This window comes from Aythya marila, assembly GCF_965140915.1.
Source record: "Aythya marila genome assembly, chromosome: 9".
NCBI classification, from domain to species: Eukaryota; Metazoa; Chordata; class Aves; order Anseriformes; family Anatidae; genus Aythya; species Aythya marila.
The window spans coordinates 14,086,471-14,105,438 of record NC_139050.1 but is presented as its reverse complement, the minus strand read 5'-3'; the positions used below and the strand labels follow the sequence as shown (position 1 = coordinate 14,105,438).

General features: G+C 46.0%; 2 protein-coding genes across 4 annotated transcripts in view; both read right to left on the bottom strand.

The window, feature by feature from the left end:
* Positions 1–7,050: 7,050 nt before the first annotated feature.
* LOC309881501 (uncharacterized protein) lies at positions 7,051–11,590 on the bottom strand. The gene is made up of 2 exons (XM_082767557.1): positions 11,308–11,590; positions 7,051–9,141 (listed from the first exon to the last, which is right to left on the bottom strand). The coding sequence occupies exons 1-2, from the start codon at positions 11,333–11,335 to the stop codon at positions 7,190–7,192; spliced, it is 1,980 nt and encodes a 659-aa protein (XP_082623683.1). The 5' UTR covers positions 11,336–11,590; the 3' UTR covers positions 7,051–7,189.
* Positions 11,591–12,613: 1,023 nt separating this feature from the next.
* The window catches only part of ATP13A3 (ATPase 13A3), a 55,507-nt gene continuing 49,152 nt past the window's right edge, over positions 12,614–18,968 (bottom strand). For 2 of the 3 annotated variants that reach the window (XM_082767655.1, XM_082767657.1), the window contains 2 exons: positions 18,034–18,123; positions 12,614–16,526 (listed from right to left, as the gene is read on the bottom strand). In XM_082767655.1, the coding sequence (XP_082623781.1) occupies positions 16,329–16,526; positions 18,034–18,123 (288 nt within the window). In that variant the 3' untranslated portion in view covers positions 12,614–16,328. The remainder of the gene's footprint in view (positions 16,527–18,033; positions 18,124–18,968) is intronic. The other variant, XM_082767656.1, reaches the window with a different exon arrangement.

Here is an 18,968-nt window from a genome sequence, read left to right as displayed (position 1 = left end):
CCAGGGCTCCTCCATGGCATCACCTCGGTGCCTGCACAGTGCTTTCTTCATTTGCTATGGCCCCCGTGAGCTTCAGGACCCACGGCCATGCTGGGGCCACCCCGCAGCAGCACACAGCAGAAGGAACTGGGATGTGCGGCAGGGCTCCCTGCAGCTCCCGAGATGCCCCAGCATCATCCATCCATGAGGTCACATCCACCCAGGGTTGCAGCTCTCATCCAGTGCCCAACAGGAGAAGCAAACCCACAGGGTGCCTGCGGGCACTGCCCCATGCTCCTCTCCTTCCTCAGCAGCCCCAGCGCAGGGGGATGGAGCCCAGCACCCAGGGGCTGGGGAGCAGGGCCCAAACTCCCTGCCTTCCTTCAGGGTGCCCACTGCCAGCCTTCCCCATGCCCCCCCAGCGTGGCTTTGGTCCCCACCACCATCCCCAGCTGCCCCATGCCCACCTGTCCCTGTCAGACCCCTAGGCCCGGTCCAGCAGCAGCCAGGAGCGGAGGTTTGGGAGCCGACAGCGAGGGAAAACCGATGTGCGTGGCCCCTTTTTCCGAGCCAGCAGCAGCCCCGTGCTAACCACGGGGCAGCTGGCCTTCCCTACAGCCTCTAATCCTGTCTCAGCCCACCCACATTTCCAGCAGGCCCTGCTCAGGGCCCAGCCGGCCCTAACGAGCTGCCCGAGATGGGAACCAGACAGTGCTGGCCCCAAAGGCCAGGAGTTAAGGCTGCTCCTGTCCCACGCAGCAGGGTGCTGTGCTGCCAGCATGCAGGGGACAGAGACAGGGACCCTGCTCACAGTGGGGACAAGATCAAGGCAAACAACACAAACTGCAGGGCTGCAGAGGGGAGTTTCCTGCTGCACTCAGGCAGGGATCGTGGGAACAGGGTGGGGAGTGGGACAGCAGCTGGAGGCAGCCACCGCTGTCATGTCAGATCCAACGGGTGCTCCAAGGGAGCCAAGCGTGGGGGGCCTGGCAGCTGTGGGACACAGTGGCCGCGGATCCCCCCCTGCCAGGCAGCGAGCACCCAGGCTGGTGCTACCCTCACAGCATCCCCTGGTGCTCATCTGCCTGCTCCCGGGGCAAAACTTGGGGCTTTGGGCATGGAGAACGGGGCTTTTTGAAAACACCACCCACGAGTACTTAGGTACATGCTATTGATGCAGCAGATTTTCCCAGCACCGCGGTTCCCAAACTAAATGCCCTGTTTCCTTCCGAGTGATGCAGTTGGAGGTCAGGCAGCGGGCTTGGGAGCTGCCCCGTCCCTGCAGTCCTGGCACGGAGCTGGGCTCGCCCGGCCCTATCGCACCCTTATCGGCCGGCTCTGTCTGCCCGCCGCCAACGCCAGCGCTGCTGGGCTGCTGCCTGCTCTGACTCACCCTCGAGGCACCCGGCTTTTCAGCAAAACAACACAGAAACCAAAACCCAGCGCTGCTGGAAAACCACTGCTCCGAACCCAGGCCGACAGAGGAATGTCGGACTCAGCTCCTTCCAGCAGCACGGCCCCAGCAGCGATGGGGATGCAGTGATGGATACCGCACCGTGAGAGCTGGGGCATGGAACAGACCAAAGCTGTCAATGCATAGACAGGAAAGGGGCCGGGAGGGCCAGTCCTGGGGCAGCCCTAGAGGGATGATGGCATGGAGAGAATCCAGCCTCACCAGGCAGCCCCAGGCTATGCACAAGGAGAGGAGTGGATGCAGGCAAGGAAGGGGAGCTCACCCTAAGCAGCCCCTTTCTCCTGGTACCCCCAAGCAACGGCAGAGCAGCATCACCCACAGCTGGGTAGGTTTGTGCCTTGCAGCCGGACAGCGGGACAGTCCCGGCTGCATCCATGCTGGCTCACTCCCAGCACATTCACACGGCCGGGGCTGCGGGCGCAACAAAACCGGGTGGCTCTGAATCACCAAGGGACTCGAGACAGATTGGAAAAAATCAAGCAATCACTAAAATTAGCAGCTTGTGGGCTTGGCCAGAAAGAAGCATTACTCATCTGCCAAACAGCTGAGCGTGCTCACCCACACAGCACTGCTGTGCAGCCCGGCAGCCACATCCCCACCCCAGGGCCGGCCCCATTGCCATGTCCCCCCCCAGCCCTGGGGTCCCCCCATGCAGCAGAGGGATGCAGGGATGTGCTCCTGGGGTTCCCTGCTGAGCAGCCCTGGGACCAGCACGAACCTGTATCGGGCATCTCTGGACCCCCCTGCCCTCTACAGCACGAGGCTGGGACCCCCCCAGGTATTTTGTACTCCTGCAAACCACCCGTGGTGCTCAAAGGAGCCCCCACCTCCTCTCTGAGTGCTTGCAGAGCGGCTGGCTGAGGGCACGGGGCCAGGGCCTGCTCTGTGAAGCAGAGGAGGAGGAGGAGGAGGGCTGAGTGCTGGGCCGTGGGCCAGGGGAAGGGTCCCTGCCGTGCTCCAGCCCAGAGCACAGGAGGACAGGCAGCCCCGGCCGTGCTGCAGCTCACGTAGGCTGGAGCGTGGCCGAGGGGTGAAGTGCACTGGGTCCTCGGAAACTGCACTGAGCCCTTCCAGGCAGGAAGGCTCCAGCAGCCCCTTCCCCAGCACACACACAAACCCCTTTTAAGAGCCCAAACAAGAGAGTTCCTCCACAGGACCAGGGATCCAGCCCCAGGACATTTTTGGGTGCCTGGCTGAGGCACACAGGGCTGCTCACGGTACAGGACATCCCACTGCAGCCACCTCGAGGGACAGGCACGTACCCTGCCTTCAGGGCACTCAGGGGCAGGGCTGCGGAGGGGGTACCCAGCAGCATCCTTCCCCCTGGGTGGGCAGCGAGGTGGGCCTCAGGCTTGCTGTTTACACCCAGGCAGCAGCCTGAGAGCCAGCAAACCCCTCAAGGTGAGCGTTTACAAACATGAGCCCCAGCAGGGCTCGCCCGGCCGGCAGAACCGCAGCAGCGCTGGGGCCAGTTCCTCCCCGCGATAGCGGCACGCAGGGCTTGGCCCCGGCCCAGGGCAGCGCTAGGCTGGAAGGAATGCGGGGCCTGCAGCCAAAGCCACACGGAGGAGCGATAATCCGAAGCGGAAAGAGCTCGTCCGATGGCGGCGCAGGCGCCGGGAGCTGGGGGAGGCCAGGCCAGAGCCCCAGGCACTCCTACAGCCCCCCCAGTTCTCCCACCGCCATGGGAAGGCCCCAGCAAGCCCCAGCTCCCTGCCCCGGGCTTCTCAGAGAGAAACAAAGGCACAGCTGACATCTGGCATGGCACAGAGAAGGAGGACAGTAACAATTGCTCCTGGGGGGCCGAGCCTGGTGGCAGGATGTCCCCTGGTGCAGCTGTGAGACTCCCACCCCACAGAGCTGGCACCCAGCTGGGTGAGGGCTCAGGGGCCTGGGAACACCCAGCAAGGGGCTGCGAACTCAACCAGACAATTTGCCCCCAGGGCTCGTACGCCTCTGTGGTGGAGCTTCAGGCCTCCAGCTCGCTTAGAGAGTTTGTAAACACTGGCGCTTACAGCCTCAGTCCCATCTCCTCCCCGGCGATTCTGTAATCCCTAGGCAATGCTGCGCTCCCCTCGCCCAGCTGCTGAATCAGCTCCCCCAGGCGAGATGCGCTGGTCCAAGGCCTGGAGGAGGGACACAGCCAATTCTCTAACGTCATTCGGAGGATCCCAGCGCTCCTGCCTCTCAGCTGGCTTTTGTGCGAATTCTTGAACGCGGGAGCGCTGCTGGGTGTCTTTGCAGCCAATGCCTCTGAGCATGTTTGCCACCACTCAGCTCCTCCTTGCCCCCGGGACAGGGAGGAGCGGGATGTGAGCACAGCCCCCGATCATGCGGCTGTGTGCTGGCACGGGAGAGGATGCACCAAGGGAACAACCTGTACCAGGGTGCTTGCCCAAGCAAGCTGCAGTGAGTAGGGCACTTGAGCTCACTCACCTCCTGTGAGCAGCGACAAGAGCCCTCAAGCAAGCTAAGCTCACGAGGCAGAAGCAAAATGGGAAGGGCAGAAGCACCAGGGGATGCGGGGCAGCACACAGCAGCCAGGAACCAGGCAGGTTACAGGGAGAGGAAAGGCAACAGTGACTGGGCTCCTCAGCCATGGGGCTGCTAGGAGGGGATGCAGCAGGCTCGGCCCCGATGAGCAGAGACCAGCACCTGCAGTGACATCGCGCTGCAGGCATGTTGCACCGCTCTGCTGCTGCGGCGTGGAGAGAGCAGGAGCCGCAGCCACTGGAAAAAAAAGCCTCACAGTGAGTTACAGAAAACCTTGGACCAGCCCAACTTGACGTACTCCAAGCATGCCTGTGAGGATTCAGACCCCAAGGCAATTCCTGGACGCAGAGGCCTGGTTAACGCACAGCTGTAAACCATGGCTCTGCATCCCCTGCTTGTACCGCAGCCAGGGGCGTGGGGCTCACTGCGGTGTGCAGGCATGCCTGGCCGCACCTGTGCTCAGCCTGCGAGAAGATTGGGTCCCCAAAACCTCTTCCAGCCTTTGGTCCCCCCTCTCAGGAGCTGCAGGCTCAGGGAAGCCCTGCCGCGTGCTTTTTTCCCTCAAGGAGCCCTCGCTGCTGCCTGCCCTCCTGCCGCACCCGCAGTCACGCTGACCTGGAGGAGAGTCCCTTCGCCAGGCTAGACGGATACGGGACATAAATAAGGATTTCCTTGGATTTTCCAGGCCAGAGGAGATTTCCAGGACGGGCTGAGCTATGCTGGGCAACAAGCAGTGAATCAGAAGCAGGACAAAACATGACATCCCTGTCACAGGGGGGAAAGGAAGGCTTGGTGAAACACCCCAAGGTCGTATTGCTCCAGCCTTTTGTTGTCTGCTGACTTCACTTCCCCTGTCTGGCTCAAGAGTGGGGAAAGCCCGATGACAGCATGCAAAGACAAATCATCCTCCTCTTAGTGCCTGAGTGTACACAGCAACATGCCAAAGCCCCCACGTGCCAGAGCTGAGCGATTGCAGCAAGTGAGCCAAAGGAGACTGAGCTGGCCTCATTTGGGGGCTGGGGCAGCCAAGTGAAGACTCAAAAAAGCTGGGAGCTGCTCCTTACCTGCTGCTCTTGTGCACCCTGCCCACGCAGGACAGATTGGACATGCAGAGAGCCTGCTGTATGTCAACACAGCAATTAAACTGTCGCTTTTTCTTACAAACCAGTGTGCATCCAAGTGCCATATGCCGTGAGCCCATTCCTTCAGCACCGCGCCAAGGAAAGCGGTGACCAGCACAGCTTGTACAATTTCCTTGCTAGCCCAGATTACACTTATCTCCTGCCTGCTGAAAGCAGATGCTTGCGTGGCACCCATATGACAGCCCTGGAGCTGGCAGAACGCTAAGTGGTCATTACAGCTGTCCGAGAGGAACCTAAATTTGTACTAATTGCCTCTTTTTAAGTGCTAACATGCAACGAGCCAGAACCACCACCCAAAGCTTTCATGTTGTTTTTGTGCTTCCCATTTAAATACGTTGCAGTAAAATATTCTGGGGCTTCTGTTCATGAATCTAACCCGTCTGCTTCACACCGGCTGCGCTAAGTCACATTTCTCCTCCTTTAGAGACATCTTTAACTACTGCTCGGCCTGCTAAATTTTAGACCTCACAAGCAAGACAACTGCTACTTAACACCCCAGGAAAGGCCTCTAGTTCAAAAATCAGCAAGGCTACAAAAGGACTCCTAGATAACAGGGTTTCATACCTGAGAATGCAGGGAGCCACGTCCAGGGGCTCTTTAATCCAGTCCTAGGTTCTGAGCACAAGGGCAGAGCTTTTAAGATCAAGCTAAGTAACGTAATTAAGATAAAAACCTATAGTTAAATCTAAGAGCCACCAAAGAAGCACACGCCACCCGACAGCTACCAGTCTACTTACAACCTAGAATATTCATGTCATTCGAGATATTCATCAGGAATTCAGTAGGAAGACCAGAACCCACACTGATGTCTAGTGGCTGCCTTTATACATCAAACACTTGAAAGGGCTGGAAGTCAGAGCACAAGGCTGCATCCCAGGAAGGTGTAAGGAGCCCTGGGACTGAGCACGCTTTTCTCACGCCTGCACACCAGGTGACTGACAAAGCACAGCTCGCTTCTGACTCTCTGCAGAGAGACAAAGCCACAGCTACTGCCTGCTGAAGTCAGACAGGCGTATGTGCAGCAGCCAGCTTCAAACACTGCTGACACCTCAGGGCCTCAGACCAGGCCAGCCTCCTGCGCTGTGCTGCATGCCAGCCGAGACAGGAGGGACTGTCAGTGCCAACTCTGCGACCAGCCACGCTGCTGCCGAGCTGAGCTTTGGTCCTGTGCACCTGCCTTGTACTCCAGCTTCCAGACACCGCAGCGTGCAGCAAATACAGCCCTGATTTTCAAGCCTCTGGTCAGAATTTAAGGATGAAGACATGTACTTAAAATTCAGATTTGTAGTGATGGTACAAAGTTTCAAAACCAACCAACAGCAGAATTCACCAAGGTTATACTTCTAGACCAACATCTTTCTTAGCTTCCTCTGACTAAGAAAGAGGAAAACGCTATCAGCTGTGAATGGTAATGCACATCACCTTCTTCCTCCTACATGCTGGAAAGGGGCTGAGAATAGAAAGCAAAAACAAGGACATACCATTCTCCCCCCTCGCCTCCATTCCCTTCCCCTGCCCTTTTTGAAAGCTATTTTCCAGCATGTAGTCCCCAAAATACCATTTGTTTTCTCAGGAAAGAGAAACCACTACAGGCAGTAAGAGGCGAAACAGCATTTGGAGTCCTACAGGCAACCTTTAAACAAGTTACAGCAGTGCTCCCACGGAAGCCTCCCTACGCTGATCCCATTTTTTCCTTCCAAATGGAAACTTGTTCCCACAAGCCAGTCACTCAGAAACGCCTCTCCCATCGGAGCAGCATGAGCAGAGCAGTAAGCAGGGGTGCATGGCAGGGGCAGGGCAGCAGGAAGCCAGCACCGCGTTGACCAAAGGCCTGAGCTCCACACAGAGATGACCAAGACTTTTCTGTCAGCTCTCCCTCTGAGTTTGTACACCAAGTGCAGTGGCAACATACAGTGATAACAATCTGTTTTGGCAAGCACCGTAAGGTATATAAAAGCACGTTTTAATTATATTTTACAGACACAGCATTTATGGTTCTTGCTGTAAAGATTTGTAATCCATATCTGAACCAAATGTGAACCGCCCGAATGCTCAAATTGAACAGAGCAATGCTCCTAACCCTCTCTATGGCTGGTACCCTCTATCTTTTTAGAAAATGTATCAGAACTACAGGCTGAGCAGGAATCTTTCTGGAGTGGAAGAATTGCCTGATTTTGCCCACCACACAAAGACTGAGCACAACGGTGACAGTCTGGAGTGCTAAAACCAAACTGTGAAGGCAGAAGAATAGCCAACAATAGACAACACTGCTATTAATAAGTGGCTCAGCACTCTTGCGGGCTGGCAACTCATCCCACCAGGCAAGAGTGGTTAAATCTGTTCCTCTGACACTGTTGGTTTCTACTATGGTGCTGGGAGAAGTTCGGGCTGGAACATCTGAGATGTGAAAGCCTAACTGTTCAACACCTTGAGCCTGTGAATAGGTAAAACCTGGAGTTGCAAGAGGAATTGATGTGGGTGTGCTGGTATCCATGTTGGACACTGCTGTTAGGGTTGTCTTCCAGGATGATTTCAAGTGCTCTGTCACAAGAGAAGTCACGGTCTGGGAGTAAGCTGACCTGAATGCCTGGTATGCGGTGGCTGTGGCTGGCAGGCACTGCAGGTGCTGATCTGTTAGAGCCACCAGAGAGATGTTCCTTAGGGAGAGCGGGCTGTCGCACACTAGAGATTGCACTTCTTTCACTATCTCCTTGCTCTTCTGGAGCCACTCTTGGAAGCCAAGAATCTGGCAGTCACATCTCCAAGGGTTGCCATCAAGGAATACTTCTTGCAGCCCAGGTAAGGTGACAAAGAAATCTCCAGGAAGAGACCGCAGCTTGGTACTATTGAGGTAAACTTTCTGAAGGTGCTTGAGATTATGAAAGAGGTTTCTCGGAAGAAACTCAAGCCTGGAATCAAAAAGGGAAACGTTCTGCAGTTTCTGGAGGCCCAGGAAGATACCCTCTGGCAGACTGGAAATATTATTTGTATGCAGAGAAAGGCCCCGCAGTTCTTTCAGACCACTGAATGCATTCCTAGGGAGAACACAGAGCTCTGGATTAAAACTCAGCACGAGAAGCTCTAAGTTTGTCAAGTTACTGAACACAAAATCTGGTATCGTTGAGAGCTGTGTGTGATACAGCCACAGGCTACCAAGATTCCTCATCTCTCCAAACAATACTTCTGGAAGAGACTTCAGTGGGTTCCTGTACAAGGTCAATTTAGACAAGTTATGCAAGTGCAGAAAGAGCCCGTGAGGCAAAACCTCGAGGTTGTTTCTGGAGAGTGTTAGTCTTCTAAGCTTCTGAAGTCGATGAAATGCATCAGGGGCGATGGACTGGATGTTATTGGAATGCAGGAAGAGCTCCAGCAGTTCCCTCAGGCTGTCAAACAAACCAGACTCTATTGAAGAGAGCCTGTTAAAATACAGTATCAGCTTCTCAAGCCTGGTTAATGCACTAAATATATTTCTAGGCAGTACTGCCAAAAAGTTTCTTGACAAGTTCAGTACTTTGAGTTTGGCAAGGTTCTTCAGCACGCCACTAGGAAGTGCTGTTAGTTGGTTTTTGTTCAGGAAAAGCTCCTCCAAACTGGCTAGTCTGTCAAACAGATTCTCTTTGATGGATTTCAGCCTGTTATTTTTAATGATCAATTGCCGAAGGTGTACCGTGTCATCAAACACTTCCGCAGGAAGTTCAACCAGCTTGTTATCTACGAGTCTGAGGGCTTTCAGCCCTCTCAAACCTTTAAAAGCCACTGGTGAAATGAGAGTGATGTTGTTTGAAGATAAGATGAGATGCTGCAGCGCTACCATCCTAGAAAAAACATCCTGCAAGTGTGTTACATTAGTGTTTGTTATGTGAATTTCTGTCACGTTGCGAGGCAGATTTAATGATTCCAGGTCTTTTATGTGAGGGCCAGAGCAATGAATTGTGTTTTTGAAAGAGCAGTCGCATTTCTCAGGACAAACAGATGCATCCAGCTGGAAGAAAAGCTTGATCATCACTGACAAATGAAACATCAACATCCTTGCTGAAGCACCAGAAGCATTAGCTGTTGCAAGAGATAAGAGAGCGTCAGGATTTGATCACACATAGTTAATAACTTAGCAGACAAAACTGTGTGAAGATACCATAAGATGTGGAAATACGTATGAAATTTCTCTTGGCTTGAGAACAAACTTCAAAAATCTATTGCTGCTGACTGCAAATATTTCTAAGGCGCTCAGCTTACATGGAGAGTAGAGACAAAGCCCTATTGTAAATCAAGTACTCTCCATTAATATTTGTACTAGTCAAGTATAATTAAAATGTATGAAAATCAAAATGAAACCGCTTAAGTAATCAAAAGGCGTGTATTTATTTGAACAGAAAAGCACTACGCCTTTATACACAGAAAATCTTAAAAGATCAGAAGGTCCCACACCAACAATATTTTCCTTGTATGTTATCTAAAATTTAAAAATAAAGTCTAGCCTGCAAAAATAGATAATGGAGGTAAAAAGGGCATCCTGCAGCTCCTGTGATATTTTAAGTAACGCCACACAGTTCTGCTAGACCATTTCTCAGCATTTGTAAGAGATCACTTCTTGGAAAAGCTCAAGAACACACAAGAAGCAGCAGACTATTTTTGATGTAGCCTGAAAAAACACCCAAGAGCTCATCCATTAAAGGACAGCAGTGAGCCTCTAACAATGAACGAGTCTCATCTCTACAACCTAACACAACACTAAATTATCAGAAGTATTAGAAATAATGAAACAAAGTGAGAGGAACGAATTGTTATGACGCTAGCTAGGAAGCTGCACCAGTAAAGGTGGATCTGCATGAAATATACCCCGCAGTCTGAAAGCTGCATATATTCCCAAACAAAAGAGGAACAGGAAAGCAAATCATTTAAACATTGTAGCTGTAATGATAATATTTCAAAGACCAAGTCAAACAGAAATCCTTCACAGTTTAGAATTACTTTAGAACTGCCCCCACTTAGTGAAATCAGCAAGTTCAAATGCATCAGAAACCTGAAAGTCAAGGAAATGGCTGATCTGCAGGAGAAGCAGCAACTGGGACTGCTGTAGATATAACTGGAATTGCTGAAACTGTGTCAGTCTTTAGCACTGGGAACACTGGGAGAGAGGAGGCTTCCATCCCAGCATACCCTTTTCTAGGGTCATGAATGAGCCTGAGAGACATGAACAAAGCTGATCACTTAAAGAAAAATAAAGTCAGGTGGGACAGCTGAGCTCCTGTGTCTGAACCGCTGACAAGAGCATACAGCCATGGATCAAAAACAGCTGCTACCTCAATAATAATACTTCCTGTTGCCCTTTTTTGTTTGATTGTTTGTTAGATTCAGGGAACTGAAGACTGGTAAAATCAGCATCCCTTCCCAGGGAAGGAGAGGACATGGCACCCAGTGATATCAACTGCTGGCAGCACGGTGCTGCAAAGCTAGCTCTCACTGGGCTTTCTAGACCTCTTCAAATGAGGCAGTAAGTCAGGAAAACAAAAAAACCCCGAAGATTTCACACTTCCAAAGTACTTTTCCACATCAAACAATCTTTAAGACATTCTTGGAATCTCGCCTCACCAAGTAATTGCCACCACGCATAATAATTTAGAAATTTAACATGGTGCCTAATTTCCTTTTTCATGTTCAGATGAATGTGAAAGCTTGTAAGAATGATTTTGAACCTTTCTACCTTAGAAACGTATCTGCTTTTCAGAGGAACTTCTCAGAAGCATAGCAGGCAGTTGGGCTTCACCATGATTCTGCACTTTAAATGGGAAGTAAAACAGCAAAACGCATCCTCTAGATAACAGCACTTCACTCATATTTGTGTAACTACCATGAACAGCCAAAGGACATTACAAGCTTCAGAGCAGATTTTGCCTATGCTCAGCATATAGGAGCAACTAGTTCCCATAGGTTGTACGCAACTCCTAAATTAGAATTTGAGACCACTACAAAACAGGAGTAAATCTGAAATCTCAACAAATGCAACAGCACAACACACCTGTAGCTTCTTCGGCAGTGAGAGTAGAGCACCTACCTCAACTAGCACAACGCAGATCTGGTTAAGAGTCAGAAATCTGTATTTCAGCATGAATTATGGTTGGTAAGAAATTCCAAATGTGTAGCAGTGTGCTACGCAGACACATTAGGTGTCATAGGAGTGGACACATTAATTTTAAACTATAAAGTGCAATTGATATGTACCTTCACAAGGCTGCTCTTTCCCCTTCATGCAGGATTGGAATCAAAACAATTTGAGGAAGGAATGAAGTTTTTTACTGAATGCTCTGGCCAGGTAGTCCAGGGTTGACCCACTTGATTTCTGTTTTTCCCTCGTCTTCTGCAGTCACAGACCAACAAAACCTAAAGTCTGAAGGACTCTGAAGAGAGAAAAGTTTTAAGTTACCAAAATCTTAGCTTTAAATTGGAAGATTCAGGTTTTGTAATTAAGCGATTTGTTAACCAGGCATTTCAAACACCTTGTCTTCAAGTTGAAAATAATGTTGAAAATAATGAGTGCTTAAACAAAGGTAAGCTGCAAAATGGAAAAGACATCTTTATTTCTGTGCATTTTTGTGAAGATGACTGTGACAACAGCAACAGCTCACACCCAGGATCATTCACTCAAGTGTCTTTGCAAGATAATACTTCCCAGGCATCAAAGAACAGAAAGACTATCCGGATGGCAGAAGGTAGGAACAAGTCTCTCATGTGTAAAAGGTCTGGCTTTAAAAAGGCTTTCGTAAGGCAGCGGGTGAAGTTAAGGCTGCTAGTACTGTATGGCAGAAGAGCAGTGCTCCCACATGCACCGCTAACACATGGCATACATACATCGCCACCCCCATCTTCAAAAATAGAGTCACTGAGCAACACAATGACATCAGCGGGAGTAAGCTGATGTTCTTCAGCAAGCTCTGGAGTAGATCTTATTGTGTAAGAGTAATTAAAAACAATTTCATGAAACTAATGAAAAGAGTTAAAATATCTTTTCATTTTAATTTTATTTTCAAAGAGCTTCAGTCACAAAAATGATTTACAATGGTATTTACAATTCTATTGTACAGTTCTTTATGTATGCTTCTTGACAACAGGGTACCATTCTAGAGCAGCAATACATAGTTTAAATACAAAGATGTATCAGTTCAGATTTAAAAATAAAAACAAAGCTGAGCTTCTAGAGAGCACTGTAACGATGAATCTTTTTATCTGTGTTCGGCTTCAGAAATTCACGACAAACTGAGTAGTTTCTCGTTCACATAATTATCAAAGATGATGCAGTCTGTTGAAAATAGCTTTAAAAACCTGAAGCTTTACTGTATAAAATCAACATATTCAAGACTCTTAAAAATTGTCAAAAACCCACAGCTTTCCCTTAGACATACAAAAACCTAAGTTTACAATTCAGAATTTCACGGGAGAAATCCTACAGAACTTTAGCTCTCGCAATTTGTGATGACCAACATAAGCATTAAAAATTTGCAGCATAAAATAGGACTCCACATCTGCTAAGTATTATACTGTATACACAGATACAGTACAAGATTTCTTTTTTTTTTTTTTTTTTTAACCCGATTTGGGATGACTGTTCAGCACAACCTTCATGAAGAAAGAAAAAATAAATAGAATTAAAAATCCAACAACTTCTAAAAAGTGCAACAGTAAAATTTCCCAATTTAAAGTTACAATGAATATGGCCAGTCAGTTCTGTGGGTGTTTTAGCCATTTCTATTCAAGCATTATTCGCAGCATTTTCTTTTTACAGTAGATTTAGTTCTATATTACATGAAACTAGTTACTGCTAGTTAAATCTGAAGGGAACAGAAAAAAAAACTTTAAAAATAACCCTGAGGGATATACAATTTAATGATCTTGCAATTTACTTCTAAAAAGTAACATTTATTATTTAGCAATTGCTTTGCTGGGTAGACCAGTCCTTTAGGTATGTGCATAAATAATATTTACTTTTTTAAAAAAATATTTACAAATCCTAATACATCAAAGTAAAATACGTACAGATTGAAGTCTGCATACACAAATAATTTAATAAATCAAACTCCTCAACATAAGGCCAAAATATACAGCAGGAAGAAAAATGTCTACCAAGTATCTAGTGGAGCTCACTAAATTGGTCTGTTCACCTGAATTCAGACATCCAAGATGAACACGTGAAGAGATTTTTCACTACAATATGAATTTCATCTTACTTCAAAGCAGAAACTGAATATGCTAGTTCAGATCTAGTTTGTTGCATTTCTGAAAACCAGAAAAACTAAATTGCTCAAAATGAGAAAAATTATAGGTGGCCAAACTCAGCTCTTGGGCAGGAAGGCATCAATCCCAGAAATTGCAGAAGATGCAAAAGCTCATTTTGTGGCTGAACTTACAACAAGAAGAAAAACCCTTGGAAAAGCTGATTTATTATGCTTGACTAAACGTCAGAAGCAAATAGGTCACAGCTCAAGCACGCAACCTCAAGAACTTTTTACGAATTCTGAATGCAAACCTTGAGGAAGCTAACTCCCATTTGCAAAATTTTCAAATTTAATAAGTTCATGACCTGTTAACCACTCAAACAAGTGGAGACACTTGGCAATTTTGGTTTTAAAATGAGTGCCCTAACATGTTCTCTGAAGACAAGCCCACCTTAGTATTAATAAGCTGTTCCCTCTTCACCCTGTAGATAAGTCTAATGAATTAGAATGATTGAAAGATTAGCTGCAAAAACCAAATGAGCTGAGAGAAATTAGCAGTTCAAAGAAGGAATTAAGCAAAAGTATATTAGAGGGAAAGTTTTTTTTCTTTCACTTTCTGTTGGAACAACCAAGCTATAATGATCAATGAAATGAAATGGAAAAAAAAACACCTTATGCATTTAAGGATAAGTCACAGCTCCCAGGTCCAAGATGCATAGCTTCACAAGAGTTTTCAATTAAAGTATTATTTTTCTTTAAATTTGAATACTACTTACGCAGCCAAGAATTCTTCATCAATTATTCCATGCTACAAATATTTCATAAAATCAACACTGACAAAAATCGGCCAGCTGACTCAAGTTCATGATTAACAAATTTATCCAAGTCCATGATCTCAGACCCCTTAAAAGCTACCAATGCTGTCCGAAGTTAATAACCCTGAGAAGCCAGGCTAACAAGGCTTGTACATCGCTCTGCTGAATGAATGCTAAAAAAAAGCACTTCCCCTTTCTTCCTATTCCACCCCCGAGAAAACAAACAACAACAAAAAATCAGGAAGAGTCAACAGCTGGACTGGAGGATAGCACATAAGCACACTATTTATGAGCAGCAAGTGCTAATAACTTAAACCCCCAAATTCCAGAAAAAAAGTCTTCCAAACCATGTAGCACCACTTTAAATTCCCCACTGGCACAGCATGTTCGACACTGGAGAAACCATAACATGAGCAGTGGGAGATGCTGCCTATTCTGTCTTACAGAAAAGCACATGGAAATTAGGCTTGACCTGAAAAATTCCACTTATGAGAACAATCCTGGAAAGGAATTATTTCCACAGGAATTTAAAAAAAATATATAAATACATAATCCAAATACACACAATTCAAATTAATCCCAGCCAGTCAGGGAGCTCAGGGCCCTCCTTCCACTCTTTACACGAGTGCTCTCAAGGACCCAATTTCTTTCCTTAAAGTGTCTCTAAAGTATCACGACTCATCTGGATCCGAGATCCCTTCCCAAATGTTACTGAAGACTGAACCAGTCAGTTCTATCTGGTCAGAACAGACTGATCACAAGTCAGTATTTTTATCATCTTCCCAAAGACACCAAAGATTTTTCTGAAAGTTTAGTAAGTTGAAGATGGTTTGGAGATACGTCATTTGTGGTTTTGGAAAAAAAAAAAAAAAAAAAAAAAAGGAAATGGAAAAAGACTTAAAAACTTTGCATGTAAAGACAATGCCTTGTTCTACATCACTGCAGACCTATTTTTCTAGTGGTCTTGTGTTTTAACACCACCTAATGGCAAAATCATGTATCGCTATCCAAAGTGCTTAAGCAGCATTATTAGTGATACAATTTTGTGTCTGTGTTTTTTTTTTTTTTTTTTTTTTTTTTTTTTTTAAATAATGTCCACATAAGCCTTACAGCTCTGCAGCAAGACAGACTTTAGCTCATCTATTGTTTCTTAGTTTTGTTTCGTACAGCTACATATAGTACTTAAGACACTGGCAGACTCTTTGAAATGCAGATGTTCTCAACATGCACGAATCCCAAGCACGGGCATATGGAAATATTCCTCCTCCCCACCCCCCACCCCACCCGCAGCAGTAACTCTGGCCTTACTCCTTTAAGGAATATAGGAAAAACTACCTTAAGATTTACAAATAAAACATGGTCCACAAAGTGATAAACCAGCCCTTCTGCTGGCAAAAGCAAGGTCTGTGGAGAAATGCATAGCTAAATGTGATAAAACGTGATACAGAATGAAGTGTTAGATTCTCCAGCCTTCCTTCTCCAACAATTTTAAGAGTGTAGCCAAATGCCTCCTCCTCTGAAGTTCACTGAAGCCCTTCCTCAGGTTTAGCTAGAAAAGCAGCTAAGAACCCACTTGAAAGCAATGTGCTTTCTTCTTAAGGATGGGGCGTATTGCTTCTACAGCATTTCCAGTTCCTGCTGTGGCAGACTGAAGTACTAAAACCCAAACATTATACCTGGAAACACTCCTTACTAGTACAGACAAATTTAGAGGTACACACACCAAAACTTTAGAACCGTTCTGAGGCACGAAGTCTTTCAGCAGTGAATATTAAAGAGAAAACAAACCAAAACAAAATGTATGACAAGGTTTTGGTTATTATGTGCCTCTAGTACTATCATGAAACCATTACATTATAGACCTTATATTAACACGAGCCCAGGTAAGCAAGTTAGAACCATGGTTAAGATACTCCAGGCAAATAAAGTGAACCTTTTAACTGCCCCGCAGTTTAAATCTTCAGATGCATCTTGTTTAAGAATAATGAAATTTGAAAGGTGGAAGGAAACACAATCTTCTTTTTTCTGCCTATAGTAACCTACATTTTTAAAATGTATATTCGTAAGATGTCTGGCTCTGAACTTTGTATTCAGAGAGATGAAACAGTTGGAAAAATCTGCATTAGAACTTGACATTTAGTATACAGCGTTTTCAAATAAAGCTTTAAAATTACATTCTTCTCAATACTACAAAGATACATGCCACCAAGATCCACTGTTACGTTAAAGTGATGATTTGATATGAACCATTTTCTTGGGATGGTACTTTAGCTTCCGTTGTTGTTCTGGGTTTTGGTGGCCATTCTGGATCAACCATCAGTTCCTGAGCTAGATGCATATACTTGGCTTTTGGCGCCTTCTTTCTGCAACCAAACAGGGAAGAAAGGAAACAGACTCCACAGCGATCCACTGCCTCCTGCAGAAGTGAACATATTTTAAAGTTAGGTTATCATAGAAAAAAATAATTCAACAGTAACTAACTAGAAAAAAATCTAGTATTTTAGCTTCTACGTTACTGTGCCATTGTCACATGGGATGTAGAAAATATAGTAAAGAAGCTCTTCTGTTGGGTCATCTCTTCTATAATACAGTACTAATGACATTTTAAAAACATTAAGAAAATACAAGTATTCTGTATTATAGCAACATCTAATGTCACCAACAGCTTTCATGCATATTTTAAAATAGTTTTAATAAATACAAGTAAAATAACCACCATTAAGTGATGGTACTATTGAAGAGTATCAGCCTAGTCTAGAAAATTTAGTCAAATTTTCAGTTTCAAAACTCTTTTTAGTTGAGGGCGTCCAGCCAGCCACAAGAGGCAGAATTTAACTTGCTGGTACAGTGAGACCTGACAGTGTATTCAATAATAGGGAAGTCCCATAGGCAGGTAAAATCCTTATTAAAACAGACAAATTACAGAACTTCAGTATTCTCTTGGTCCTTAATACACGTAATTTAACTAGCTGGAGAAAAACACTAGTCCTCATTCTCAGGAGTGGACTCGTCTCACTTCCCAGACAGCGCCTGCAGTCTGTACAGCGGACATTTTAATGGAGAGACGTTCTCTAAGGTCTTCTTCATGCTCTGAATATAGATCAATAAATCGGTGAACTAAACCAAACTAGAGTCTTAAGCGTAACTTTCATTCTTCAGTGAGCACACAACTTGTTCTTCAACAGCCTCAAAAAGGCAAACACACTCCTGAAGTGAATTCATTTAATAAAATTTAGTGCTACAGAATAAACCAATGTAATGTTTAGCAAGAACACATATAACCAGCTAAGAGCAGTAAGTCAGAGGCTTAAAAAAGAAAAAGCTAGTTTATACATGATTCACATAGATTTCCTTCACGGATTAATGACAGAGGGGCAGACTCATCTAAAATTCATGGTTACCTGAAAAGCAGAAGCTAAGACCTGGATTATCCTAAACTATCTAACTATCTGGGGTAGTAATAAAGTACTCTAACCTACCCACCTTTTTTGTTTCATTTTTACCTACCGTAAATTACTGCTCTCACAGTGTTCTAAGATACTAAATCAAATTAATTTAATAAAGAACTGAGTTAGACCCAGAGTCAGCAGTTCTGCTTCCATGCAAATCAAGATACTTCCAGCCCTATCATGCTGATCTGTGACAATGCAAACAAAACTTGCTAACATGCAAACTGATAATAAAGTGAGGACAGTCTTAAAGGCAGTCCTCTGGGTTTGCTTCTCGAATCTCAGAAAACAGATCTAAAGTCTGTGTCAACAAGAAGAGAAATACAAAACCAGAAACCTTCCCTTTTAATATCCAAGTTAGAGAAATCTAAACAACCTTCAGCTTCAGATAAAACAACAGACACATTTAAAAAAAATAAAACTGAATTAATGTGCATGCACTCAAATGATGACAGCAAAATACTAGTCTCCAACCTGAGGCGGCTGGGGTATGGTGAGGCGATATTCTCCTTGTTTGTCTCGATTGAACACAACCTTCCAAAGGATCATATCAAGGAGGACAGTCTGTGAGACATTGCAGTGAGTAGGAAGAATTAAAAAAATTTATGATCATTGGTTGTTAGTGTGCACATTACAAATAAAACCTGAAATAGCGTGTTAAGGATAGACTAATTCAGTGCCAGGCAAAACAGAGCTTACGTTATTTGTCAGTACTTAAGTGATAAACATTTTCAAGTGCTGACATGAGATATAAGAATATGAACACATACTTTAAAAACAATAGCAGTAATGACCAAAACTGCATCCACCAATACAAGTAAAATTCATTAATTCACGTTGTTAATGTGCTTCAGTGCTCTAAAAAAAACCATGAAGCACCACAGACTTCAGTCCTTAAAGCCATTTCCCCTCAAACCATCTTTAACATCACAGCATACTTCATCCTATAGCTGTGCTTTGTCTGTCTTAAACCCTTGGCTTTCACAGAAAAGCTTTCCATGTGGCAAAGCTGAGCCATCAGTAGGAATTCTGGTGGCTCTAGCGGTTTCACCAGTAGTTCTGGATTTTGGAAAAGAGGGTGGAAGTCAAACAGCACACTCTGTACATCCGGTTATTTTCATATGACTGTGTGGGTGCACTTCAGAGCCTTGAACAAATGTAGCCATACAGGTGTGAACCTGCGTCTTCCAAGGCCTTGAGTCTATGACTCTCTGATCTTCAAACAGAATCTGTGTTTGACATCTGACTAACTTCTGCCGTTGAAGAAGTGAGCTGATGGACTAGACTTTTATAATGGGCTTTAATGCCTGGTAGAAACAATGTGCATACATTGCAAATCTAGTCTGGCATCCACACGGGAGGAGCAAAAGCTTCACACAGCATTTCAGTAAATAGGTTTGGAACAACCA